This window comes from Solanum dulcamara, chromosome 5, assembly GCF_947179165.1.
Source record: "Solanum dulcamara chromosome 5, daSolDulc1.2, whole genome shotgun sequence".
NCBI classification, from domain to species: Eukaryota; Viridiplantae; Streptophyta; class Magnoliopsida; order Solanales; family Solanaceae; genus Solanum; species Solanum dulcamara.
In genome coordinates this window covers 58229476-58243352 of record NC_077241.1, presented here as the reverse complement: position 1 = coordinate 58243352, position 13877 = coordinate 58229476, and the positions used below count along the sequence as shown (strand labels likewise).

The window sequence follows — 13877 nt, the reverse complement described above, 5'->3', positions numbered from 1 at the left end:
TCTTTTGAACATATTTTTTTTAATATTATTTCTTTTATTAGCAAATGTTTATTCTACCTCAATTAGAAAAAAATAAAAAATAAAAAATATTTTTTATTTTATTATAATTATTTTTTATCGTTATTTGAATAAAAATTAATGATGAATTTATTATGATCTTATATATATGTCATATATTATCTGTTAAAACTTAGAGTACATGAAATTATTCATTTTTAATTGATCAAATGAGATTACGAAGAATAAAATAATTTCCTACATTTTTATTATTTAAAGTGGTTTAAAAAAAGAAAAGAGTTCCTTTTTATAAGGAAAAATATTTGTTTTTTTAAATATCAATTTATTCAGAAAATAGCATTTTTGATCTATTTTGTAACAATAGGAGCATTTTTGACCCATTAAATAATTAATAAAGATATTTTTGGACTAAAGTATAAATAGTAAGGATATTTTTGAACCAAACAATAAACGAATGATATTTTTATTTCTTTCAAATAATTTAAGGATCCCTGCAAGTTAGATAATTATAATGTTTTGAAATTATCCTTGTGAGAGTATAATATTAGATAATTATTATTCCTACTCTAGTCTGGAAATGAAAAAGGAAAAGAAATTAAAGTAGCAAAAAAAAAAGGAAGCTCTATCGGGCAACTTATATTCCCAGCGTTTGCTTTAGTTGGAAATCTATTGCTCAAAGGATGGCTTGCCTACACGATCACGATTGCGCCGACCATAACTGTTCCTCTGATTGGTCTCTCTTCAAGCATATTGACCTTCCTAAGGTGATAACTTTTCTGTTTTTGTGTGTGTTTTCTTGTTTATTATACTTCAGTATTAATGGATTTTTACTATTTATTGAATGCTGGATGAATCCACTTCCACGGAACTATTCTTGGCAAATTGGCTTGTGATTTTTTGATTCTTGATTGAACTGCAGTTCGATTATTTCATATAACACATTAAAACTGCTACTAGTTTTTTGGGGTTTCTGTTTTATAGTTGTATTTATCACCTCTTCTTTAGGGTTTCACGGAGTTGGAATTAGGGGAATGTGCGGAGGTTTCGAGTATTAGTATTGTAATGAACAACCCTTGTTTTAAGATTTCTATGTTGATCTAAAGTTGGAACCTTTAGGTACAACTAGCCCCGTGTAATAATGGAGCAGCTCAATTTAGAGTTTTTGGTGCTTCTTGTTCTTTTAAGCACTGTATGTATATAAAACTGAAGTTACGGAGCGAGTGGGGATAGAAAACTTAGTTTGAGTACAGAATTTCTGATTAAATGAGTCTTGGGCGGTTCTAAAGATAGTGTCACTATATAGCTCTAACAACAAATTTGGTGTGTTGTTCTTTTGTTGGCCAGGGTAATTGATCATCCATATTATAAATGTATAATTCTAATGACAGCGAAAGTTGTAAGGAAGTTACTTGTCGAAATGGAACAAATTTCAAATCAAAATGCTAGTGCCATTGTCATTTGTGGTTGCCTTGTTAGATATAGGATATAAACTTCAGAGTTGTGATTCTTAAATAGCACACACTCACATTACCTTATGCATAGATTTCTTAGCTTCTTCAAGTTCCTTATACTTCCTTTTGTGTTGCCAAAAGGTGTCTGCTTTGAATGAGGCTGTCACGGGAAGTGTCAAATCAGTTTTTAAACCATGGGAGCAGCGTTTGAATTCTTCGGAGGTAATTTCAGTCAAAAAAAATGGCTGGATCTAGAGCAATCATAATCGTTGACCTTTTACTTTGTTATCGTGTAGTTTGTAGTGATGACTCAGTCTGTTCAGGAACTATATTGGATTAATTTTTACTGATATAATTTCCAAGATAAATACTTTCAATGGTCTTCCTATCTTAGTGATCCGATTGAAAAGAACAGACATGTTTTACTTGGTGCTTGTTGGAATTAAATGTATCCTTTAAACCTACTATTAGATAGGGAAAAAACAAGGTCTTTTTTCTGCAAAGTATTATTGGCATATGTTGTGATATCCCTATAATTACCTTGGACTTTGCTTTCTAGATTGACCTTTATCTGAAAGATTTACTTGATTTGAGGAGAAAATTCTTTCATAAATCTTATACTTTTATGATAAAAACATGGCGTAAGTGCTGCTAGCTTAGTGTTTGGTTGACATTGAAAATCTTTCTTCACCTTATTACTTTTAACATCAACTAGATGTTAGTGTAATTAAAAGTCTCATAGTCTCACGCAGTTTTAAATTGTCCTCCTCCTCCTCATCCTCGTCCTCTTCCTCCTCATCATCATGATGCTAATTCTGATTCTGATTCTGATTCTGATTCTTCTTCTGATGATGATGATAATTCTGATTCTGATTCTGATTCTGAGTTTTGCTGCTTCCTGGTGTGCTTTGTTATTTCCTGGATCTTTCTATATCATTAAATCATCTACTCTCTTTGGAGCAAGGACACTTGAAGTTGAGTTGGTAAAATATACTTGTTAGATCTAAGGAATGATGTGTTGTATCCAGACTAATACCAATCTTGTGTTTCATGAGTAAAATATGACAAATTAACCGACCAACACAATCACTTTTTACAAGTTACATCTTATTGTTGCATCAAAAGTGAGATCATTGCCTATTTCGCTAACATTCAACTTGGTAACTTGAGATCACCGAGGAAAGTTATAACTGAGGAATACCCCATGGCTAGTGATATTCTTTCTGGGCAAGTGATATTCTTTCTGATATTAGCAACTAGCAGCCATCTTTCATCAAATTGGTTAAAGAAAGGTGACAAGAGTTCTAACCATTGTTGTAAAAATATGAACTTTTGTTTGATACACAATTGTGTTTGTGTGTCATATATATATGAACTTGCCTCATTATTTTGCAAACTTGGTTTTTTTCTCTTTCTCTTTGGATGTGTCTATACGCTGACATATTCTTTGGTACAGGGCCACTTGGAAAGCAATGAAGGTGATCCTGAACTGATTGTTTTCATTCCGTAAGTGTCAACTTTGTTATTTATTCAGCTTTTGCACAACAATTTGGGTTGTTTCTGTTGGGCCGTGTTCCTTTCACCCTGTATTTTGACATTCCTTTTCCTCCATGTCGCTCGGTCACTTTCAGAAAGGGCTCTTACCCCAACAAATGTTCAGTACCTGATAGCATAATTTCTGTGTAATTTGAGTAGAAAAACTAAGCTTTCTGGATGCTTTTCCTATTTTTACTTGTTTCCCTAATTACATGTCACGCCCCGAGAGGGTACCCTAGACGTGACCGGCACTCGAAGACCATTGCCGGTCCCCAAGCGAACCACTTGGTCCAATAACACATCCGTTCCTATCAATCAATCAGCGGAAAGTTTAAAATAAAGAAATAATTTAGTGGGCAATCCAAGTCAATGATTCTAACTCAAGAAAGAAAGGCCATGGGCCAACAAATCAACTCCAATCTTTGTCATTTAAATTAGTTTGACAAGAATAATTCAAGAAAAGAAAATACTCAATCGACCCATCACTGTCTAGTCTATGAAGTCTCTATCACTACTATCTAATTGGTGCCAATGACATATTCATGACTACCTCAAATCAAAATGAAAAGGGCTAACTCGACGCAAGAATAACATAAGCGGTGTCCTCCGAATGTAGGGGAGGACTCACCAATACGCTGAGTGTATAGATCCTCAATGGTGCTCCTATTGACGATCTCTTAATCCTGTCTCTGCATCATGAAATGATGTAGGTCCAAATGGACGTCAGTACATAGAATGTACGAGTATGTAATATGACAGAATGAAACATACCTCCAGAAAGAATAACGTTGGTTCAAATATCTCAAAATCAGAAAGATAAGAGAGACTCGATCAAAGTGTCATAAATCTAAAGTAAGAATACATTTTTAGATAATGACCAACCATATACCGTACAATCCAAATCAATCATGTACAACACAGTTCAATCAAATCACTTACAATTCGATCCCATCCAATCATGTACAATCCGATCCAATCCAATCATATATCCAATCCAATCCAATCACATACCATCAACTCTAATTCAATCACATATCATCTAATCCAATCCAATCACATATCCAACCCAATCCAATCTAATCATATGCAATCAACTCAATTCAATAGATATGCACATTAAAATTATGCAATGTTTTACAATTCAACTCAATCATCTACAATCAAAATCAAACCAATCATATCAAGCACAATCCATTCAATTGGGAGTTTCTCTAACCGACAACTATCACCATATGAGCGAGTGATAGTACAACAAGCCGACGTTATTTCCACGTCCGTTCATACCTTGCCAGGGTAAGAATGAATCAACAATCATGGATCCATAATCAATCAAGTCCTATCATGTCAGGACAATAAAATGGGAAACATCCGACTTTAACGGTTCGATCCCATGGGAAGCATCCGACTTTAACGGTTCAATTCCCTCCTACGTTTGGCGACGTAGTTTATTGGTTTGAGTATGGACTATACTCTTACCCAATTCGGTGCTCGATACTCCTCCAAGATTCAATATGCTCATATCTATCAAGTGAGTAAAATACTCAAAATACTCATTTAGTCTCATTGGACTCTTTTCAAAAACTCAAATCAACTCTGGCCTCATTGGACCTTCTTTCAAATCGACTCATCCCAAATCATCAAACTCTTCTCTTTAAAATTGATACAATCTCAACTCAATCTCAAAATTGACATTTTAAAGTAAAAATGCTCAACTCATTTATACTCAAAATACTCGTGTTCAAAAAATGAGAATTTAAGAGACCCCTTTCAAACTCAATTTATGCTTAAACTCTTTCTAAATCAAAGATGAAAATAATCACTCTTTAAACTCAAAATAGTGTATAAATAGTTTATGCAAAAATATTCACAAATCATTTATTTAAAACTCCTTCTCAAAAGATCATTTATTTTCAAAATATTCATAAGACTCCAATCCAAATCAAATTATCCAAATCACATATCACATAATCACATTAGACTCCAACCCACTTCATCACACAACATCCTCATCAACATAACCTCTTCAATTCACATCATCGTCAAATATCATCATTCACATCATCGTCAAATATCATCATCACATCATTGTCAAACATCATCATTCACATCATTATCAAACATCTTGCTCCAAAATCCTTATTTGATTCTATATTCCATTTATAGAGACAAAAATGACATTCTAGCTCTACCAATGTTTCATTTTTTTTATGCCATTCACATTCATAACTATCCCAATTCTCATATAACTCTAAATCAATTTCATCAAACTCAAGTAAAAGAATACCTCATTTCACTATAAAAATAATATTGTTTTTATTATACATAAAAACCATCAATCTCATCCTCAAGATAAATTATGACCGAAAAGAAATCTCATCTTGGGTTCATGTGAATGAATACATGAATCCATACTCTCAACAAAGTCAACTCAAGAACATCATTAACACATTTTAGTAATATTCTATAGTTTAGGAAATTTCTAGAAAATCTTCATAGAAGGTTCAAATCTTTCACAACTTCTATCCAACACATCTATGGGCATATGGAAGAACTCAATCCATATTTTAGGTTAGCCTTACATACCTTGCTTGAAGATTATCTCACCGAAAACCAAGACTTGACTTGAAGATCTTGAATCCTTGGGCTTTTGAGGAAAAATCTTGTTGGAGATATTTGAGAGAGAAGAGAATGGAGATTAGGATTTTTAGAGAGAGGCACAAGACTGAAAATATGCTCCAAATCGTCCAAGGCTAGAGTATATATAATTAGGGAAAAAGTCCAATTTGCCCTTCCTCAAAAATCTGGAAAACTAGGCAAAAACTCTCCTGGCACTATAGTGGCGCGCCGCGCCACTGCAGCGCCAAGTCAAAATAGGCTTAAAACCTGCACATCTGATAGTGGCGCGTTGCGCCAAGGACCAAACTAATGAGGCTTGTTCCTGGCGCTATAGTGGCGCGTCGCGCCCTTGTAGCGCCAAGCCTAAATTTCCTGGGTTCTAGAAAATGGGCTTAAAAACCCTGCACATCTAATAGTGGCACATCGCGCCAAGGACCAAACTACTGAGGCTTGTTTCTGGCGCTATAGTGGCGCGTCGCGCCCTTGCAGCGCCAAGCCTAAATTTTCTGGGTTTAGAGTCCAGGCCTGCAGTGCTAGTCTGTAGAAAAAAGGTCATAACTTTTGACTCCGAACTCCAAAAATTATAATCTTGGTGGCGTTGGAAAGAAGACTCAAAGATCTATGGGCCACCCAGTTCATTATATTCTAGGAGATATGGTCGTTTGAAATTGACCCTTATACTAACTCATCCGAAAACTTAATCGATTGGAATTCTTTGGACTCGGTTTGGTGTTAGAGATCCCTTAAACACACCTAACACACTTCAAATACTTAGGAATTAATCGTAACTCATATATATAATTACAAGCCCTTCGGTTCGAGTCTACACACACGTGGAGAAATGTTCGAGTCTCTGCGAAAAAAATTCCGGGGTGTTACATTACAATTTTTTCGTTCTTGTTGAACATTGTGTGATGTTGTTTGTTCCAATCCTTTCACCCGTAAGGTGTCCGCTAAGGTGTTTTCCTGTCCTTCGTTTGGAATAACTGTTCTTGTACAAAATTAAAAATACTCCAAATTGATAAAGTACGTGTGCTGTAAGAAAGGGTTTTACTTTGATTCATGTTGCAGCACTTGTTTCTTTGAGGAAAATGAAGGAAAAATCATTTAGAAAGGGCTAATTACTACAAAGTCTAGATGTTCTGGAAGATGAACAAGAAGCCAAAAGCAAAATATTGTTGATAATAAGAGGATGATTCTTTATAAGGTTGGTTCTAATTCTATTATGAAGAAAAGAGAGTAAATAGAAAGAGGGGTGAGGGGGGAGAGGAGTAATAATTTTTTGCTTTTGGATTGATTGTGAAAGAAAAGAAAGGAATGAGTGTCATTTGACACTAGTTCCCTTGAAGAAGTATTTCTCCTGATGATAATTTGAAGATCTTATATGGCATTATAAAACATTGTTTGAGGTACCTCCTTCCTCCATCTCACCCACATGTAGACTCGGAAAACGAAATATAACAGTCTGTTCACCACCATTTATCTCCATTTCTCTCTTTCTGCCTGCTTATCCCCTCCCAAAAGCAAATCAAGAAAAATTAGCGTACCCCTTTCCTCTGTCTGCCTTATCTCCGTATCTCTCTTTCTGCCTGCTTATCTGCTCCCAAAATCTATCGAGAAAAACTATTGTATCCCTTTCCTCTCCTCTTCTTTTTATCCCCTTCTTTTCAATTCAAAAGACTGTATATGGCAAGATTGCTTTGCATATCATGTAGCATGAACATTACTGTCTCTTTTTGCCCATTTATTCCTGCATTAGCTCTCTTTCAATTGAAATAAAAGAAATTTTATCCATAAGTTAACTTGGCTCAGTCAATAGGATATCAAAATGGTTCTCTACAACATTTTTCTGTTTGGACAGAAAGGAACAACAGAATTGTTTAAGGCCACAAGAGAAACATACAACAACAACAACAACAACAACAACAACGACCCAGTGAAATCCCACAACGTGGGGTTTGAGGAGGGTAAAGTGTACGTAGACCTGACTTCTACCAAGGTAGGACGGCTGTTTCCGAAAGACCCTCGGCTCAGTAAAATCAAAAAGAGAAGTCAGAGAAGAATAAGAATAGAATATAATAAGAATAAGAAGTTCAAAGCGATATGGAAAAGCAAGTAACGAAAGCAACCCAGATAAGATAGAGCAATCAAAGTACAGAAAGTAATGAAAGTAATAAATAATAATAGACATCAGACCACATGGAATTATAGTGCGCTACTATGCCTACTAATAAGGAAGAATAATGAGACTATGAACTAGCCTTCTACCCTAATGTGGGTCCTACACACCCTCCTATCTAAGGTCATGTCCTCGGTAAGTTGTAAGTGTGCCATGTCCTGTCTAATCACCTCTCCCCAATATTTCTTCGGCCTACCCCTACCTCTTTTGAAACCATCCATGGCTAACCTCTCACACCTCCGCACTGGGGCATCTGTGTCTCTCCTCTTCACATGCCCAAACCATCTCAGTCGCATTTCCCACATCTTGTCTTCCACCGAGGCCACTCCTACCTTGTCCCGAATAGCCTCATTTCTAATCCTGTCACTCCTGGTAAGCCCACACATCCATCTCAACATTCTCATTTTAGCAACTTTCATTCTTTGAACGTGAGATACCTTAACTGGCCAACACTCCGCCCCGTATAACATAGCCCAAGAGAAACATGCTTCGCCTTATATATAGAGCTTTTCCTTTGCTAGCTTATTGGTGCAACCTAGCTTTTGTACAAGACTTCGATGCTATGTTAGATACAATTGAGGAACTGCACAATATGTAACTATATTTGGTAGCACTAGCTTAGTGCTTGATATCCTTATAATAAAATTCGTCGTTACTTGTCAAAAAAAGGTAATATCAAATCGTGTGATTGTGTTGCAGAAATAGGGGAATTGGTTTATCCTCAAAGTGGTTTGAGAACGGAAAAGTGTCTGTAAATGTTGATTGCCATTCTTAATCATCCAGCACCTCATGTTACTATCATCTTATATTCATAGTTGGCTGAACTTAATCATGATAGGTTCACAGCAGATGTTAAAATCAAGAGCATAGCAATTGTTGGTGGTGCTGATGGAACAAGTCCGGCTAAGATGAGGGCGTGAGTATATTATCAACACTTCATGCATTGTAAAGTACATAAATTGCTGTCAAAAGATTGATGAGTAATAGATTGTAGCAAGAGAGGATCTTGTATATGTTCCTTTTCTTTTGGCTAGCGCATTCAGTCTGCTTCCACTTGCAATAAAGTTCTTGAAATCCCAGGCATAAATACGTCTTTTGACATGCCTGCATACTAGAAGTTCTATCTTTATCTGCCCTAACACTCTTTTGCAATTCATCCAGATTCATCAATAGAGATGGCATTGATTTTTCAGATGCTCAATCTATGCAATCGATTCAGGTACTTGTATATATATGTATTCTTTCGTTATTTTTGTTTAGTCCAGTTCAGGTATCTTCTCAAGTTAGCTTTTGAAAGTTGAGGCCTTGAACATAACTCCTCCTCCACCCCCAACCACCTTTTCTGATACTCATTTTACTTGTAAGGAATGGGATTTGGCTGAGAATTTGCAAGGAGTTTTAGAGTACCAGACAAGGTACTTTTCTCCTTGATCCATAACATTGCTGCTGCATAGTCTTTATTTCAATTTTGTAGTTGCATTTTGGACATTGTTCCAATGCGTGCATGCACGCACATTGACATATATATTTCATAAGTACAATCATTGTAATATAAATATTCTGATATTTACTTTGAGCAAATTGTTCAGATCACTGTTATAGAAGGCTGGTTATATTCTGGCTGACTATTTTGGTTGTCTCATGCTGTCTGTAAATATCCATTCAGGTATTCTAGGTTCCAAAGTGTGGGAAATATCACTTTGCATTTCCCTGATAATTTTGGTGCTGATACAACACAAATACATTATATTGGCTTGAAAGGAGAAGCCACACAGGTAATTATGGTGAAAAATGTTTGAATTCCATTGTAACTTGCTTCAGATTTTTATCTTGATTTGCTTCCAAAATAATTGTGTACAGTTGAAGAGGGACGTTGTTGCAAATATTGTTTATGAGATTATGCCTAACCCATCTGATCACAAGTGAGTTACTGTTTTCCCTTTTATTGAAGATATTGTGTGTTTGGTTTCTGTACTGTTAATTCTACTTTGGCTGCTCGATTGAATGCAAAGTTAACATTAGTTATTTTTGTATTTTTTGAGAGAATTCCTTCAGGTAGTCATCATGTCTAATATTAGAGAGAATCTGAATCGTGTTAGATTGCTGCAGATTGAGTATCAGTATGAAATTTACTCTGGCACCGATATCTAAAACTTCCTCCATCTCATTCTTTGTAATACTCTTTGATAGCATGGAGGTTGAAATATTTGAGCTGATGAATCACGGCAGGATTTGATACCCGCATCCAATCGAAGTTGCATTTTAGTGCTCCCCTAACAGAAAGGAGAACGGAGTAGGGTCATTGTTGATTAAACCTGATGAATTGCACCCCCCTATTGCCATTAAGAGGAACTTGTAAGGAACTAAGAATACCACAGATACATAGCTGTTCCAGCTGAATACTTGGAATAATTTTACTGTCAAATATTTCGAGATACCCCAAAATAGAAATAGTGTTAAATAACTTGGCGGAGGGAGTACCAGTGTTCTCAATCCTAAATGCAGGAGGTTACATATTTTTCTGGCTGCGGATAATGCTTAAGCTTTTCAACAGAAAGTGTACTAGCCTTGCACCCTATGCTTTTTTCCTTTAACTTGCATAGTCCCAGCCTTAAAACTTCTCCACTTGTACATTTACATTACTTCTAAAAAAACAAAAAAGGGAAAAAATAGCATGAACATGCTAAGAGTGTAAGAAAAGATAGTAGCAACATCAAATAATATGATACTCGAAGCAATGGAAACAATAGGTAATAAGAAAAATTGAAGAATAAGATAATAGGACTATAATAATAATAATGCTGAGAAGAAAAATTAGACAGTGCTCGGCTACCTATCAACTTTCTACCTTGATCCTCGACCTTCATATCCTCTTGTCTAGGATCGTGTCGGTAAGCCGTAGGTGTGTCATGTCTTGCCTAATCATCTCTCCTCAATACTTCTTTGATCTATTTTTACCTCCTCCGTGATCAACCTCTCACACCTCCTCATTGAGGACACTATGCATCTCCTTTTCACATGCCCGAATCATCTTAGCCTCGCTTCTCTCATCTTGTCTTCCACGGAGGTCACTTCCACCTTGTCCCGAATTTCTTCATTCCTAATCTTATATCTCTTAGTATGTCCACACATCCATCTCAACATCCTCATTTCCACTACTTTCATCTTCTGGACGTGCGAGTTTTTGACCAGCCAACACTTTGCCCTATACAACATAGCCGGTCTAACAATCACTTTATAAAACTTGCCTTTTTATTCTTGGTGGCACATTCTTATCACACAAGACATCTAATGCAAGCCTCCATTTCATCTACCCCGCTCCAATATGATGTGTAACATCATCGTCAAACTCCCCATTCTTTGGATTATTGACCCAAGATACTTAAAATTTCTTCTCTTAGAGATGACTTGTGTATCGATCTTCATTTCTACATCAGCCTCATAAGTGACGTCACTAAACTTGCACTCCAAGTACTCTATCTTAGTCTAAGTTTTAGATTCTAGAGTATGTCTCCAAACCTCTAGCTTATCGTTAACTCTGTCGCATGTCTCATCAATCAATATTATATCATTTGCAAATAGATACACCATGGCACCTCCCTTTGGATATGTCGCATCAGTTCATCCATCACCCAAGAAAATAAAAAACGGCCTGAGAGTTGATTGAGAGTTGATTTCTAGTGCAACTGCATCACGACTTGGAAGTGTTCCGAGTCTCCTCCTGCTGTCCTCACTCGGCTCTTGGCTCTATCGTACATGTCTTTAATCTCCCTATTGTATGCTCTAGGTACATCTAGCCTTCAAGCATCTCCATAGAATCCCCCTAGGGACTTTATGGTATGCTTTTTTCTAGATCAATGAACACCATATGTAAATCCATTTTCCTCACCACCGTCCTACTCCAACAATCTCCTTACGAGATGAATGACTCTGTAGTTGATCGCTCCGGCATGAATCCGAATTGAGTTTTGGTAATAGACACCCTCTTCACTCTCATCATGATCACCCTCCCCCAAACTTTCATATCTAAAAGAAGTGTTTAGAAGAGTTGAAAACACTTGGATATGTACTAGTAGAGCTTTTCTACTACTCATATATTTTTGGAGCATATAAGATATTCAAAGAAAGTTTGATTTTCTGAAGAACTCTCTATTTTCCATATGCATCTTATGTGCCAGGGTTTTCTCCTTCATGTCAATAAATTATTATCTTCACAAAAACAAAACAAAAAAGGACATGTCCAGATTTGCATGAGGAAACATTAAAACATGCATCTGGTGGAAACAGAACAAAGATTTAGCGTACCGCTTAGGATTAACTTTTATTTGTTCAATTATCAATGTAATTAATTTAGGAAATGGTAATTCCCAACTAAAGCAGCAATATCCATTCTATGCTCAAACTTGTGAAAGAAATATAGGCTGTAGATTTCTACTATTCTTGTGACAAGGAACTAGGAAGAGTGTGAATACGCATACAATCTATTGTCCGTTCTATTTCTCTTCACCCACAATCATCCTCTTGAGGCTTGTTCCCTTCATCGTTTGATAAGGGATCAGTTCGATTGAACATAAATCCCTTTTCATTCATTTATTCTCATCTTAAAGAACATTCCAAAAGCTCTCAATAGACTACTAGAAAATTTCTCTTAATCTTATTCATAACACCTTGTAGCTTTAAGCAGATGGTCTTGGGACCCTGACCTAACAGTTATCTGTTCAAATGTGTGGTGTCAACCCTGCAAGGGACAATAGGCTATGCCAAATCTTTTTGAATTTTCCATGATAATTCCACAAGGTGGTTCTGTTTCTGCTTCTAACTTTGATGGAAGTTCTGACCTGAGTGAGGTGGAGATGCTGGCAGAAAGGAGGCAAAAACCAAGACCTTTTTGCCGGAAGCCAGACTTGATGAGAATGTCAGCACAATGCTCTCATAATTAATGCCATACATTTCCTAGAATGAGTTTCTCCACTGTTAACCTGAGCAAGTCCTGCATTTATTGAGGCATAAAAATGTTTTCGAGACCATGTTGCATGATCTTTTTCTTATGAGCAAGTTATATGTTGTTTGGCACAATCTACTGACCTACCATTATCCATCCATCCATCCCCATGTATAAATGTAAATGAGGCTGCAGCCTTCTTTCCTTTCTGGTGCAATCTAATCTTGGCACCTCCCTTATGACCCCTTCCGTGCCCCCTGTTGAATTCCTGTAATATGGTACCTGTTGTCCATGAGTCGACTAAAAGATGTCATCTATATATGCAGGACTCGGGCTGAGACTGGCGGAGGCTTTTCACATGTGGAATAAGCTGTGTTATATGCAGCTCTTATGAGTAGAGTGCTTTCTCTATGATGTACACTGTGGTAGAGCTTATATATACTCAAAAAAATACCCAGGAATTATTAGATAATTGAGAAAATAGTCGAATGCCCCCCTAACCTATATTCAGATTTCCAACTATACTTTAACTTCACGAGAGTCTTATCAACCCCTAAACTATTTAAAACTGAAATTATTACCTCCCTTATATGCTTATGTGGCAAAGTGAGTGTGTTTCACTCTCTTAGAGAGAGTGAAGACCAATAACAAATATAAAAATTATATTTTTAATTTTGTTTTCCTAAATACATGTATTTTTATTTATTTTTCTTATTTGTTTCTAGCTCATTTTTAGTTTGTCTTCCTCTTCATAGCAACTTAGTTGAACATCCAATCCATCAAATTTCACTATCATTCACCATCTTAAAATCACTGCTATCACTATGTTAATTTATATACCACAAATTGTAGAGAGCAATTCCATAATCAAGAACACAGTGAACCCCAAATCTTTCAAATCAAAAAAAAGAAAGATTGAGCTTGAGTAAACTTAATATAGTGACACCGAACTGATTTTCTTCAATAAACTCTCAATAGTAGAATTATTTTTTGATCCTATATTCAATATCCAACGAATCCACTAAATTTTTTGTAATCACTTGTAAATGTTGTAAACTAATTTCTCTCAAGTTCGAAGCTCAAGCTCCGTCAATGGAGTTTCGCAGATATTATTTTAAGTTTCAGGCAACCAATT

At 36.0% G+C, this 13877-nt stretch overlaps 1 protein-coding gene across 2 annotated transcripts; it reads left to right on the top strand.

Annotated features, from left to right (window-relative positions):
* The first annotated feature begins 575 nt into the window (after nucleotides 1–575).
* LOC129889256 (uncharacterized) lies at nucleotides 576–13456 on the top strand. Of its 2 annotated transcripts, XM_055964487.1 has the most exons (9): nucleotides 576–782; nucleotides 1611–1691; nucleotides 2926–2975; nucleotides 8639–8716; nucleotides 8962–9019; nucleotides 9166–9215; nucleotides 9467–9575; nucleotides 9661–9722; nucleotides 13069–13456. In XM_055964487.1, the coding sequence occupies exons 1-9, from the start codon at nucleotides 699–701 to the stop codon at nucleotides 13109–13111; spliced, it is 615 nt and encodes a 204-aa protein (XP_055820462.1). In that variant the 5' UTR covers nucleotides 576–698; the 3' UTR covers nucleotides 13112–13456. The 2 variants fall into 2 exon arrangements, with proteins under 2 accessions (XP_055820462.1, XP_055820463.1); XM_055964488.1 differs by lacking the exon at nucleotides 1611–1691 and having other exon boundaries at nucleotides 608–782.
* Nucleotides 13457–13877: the final 421 nt, after the last annotated feature.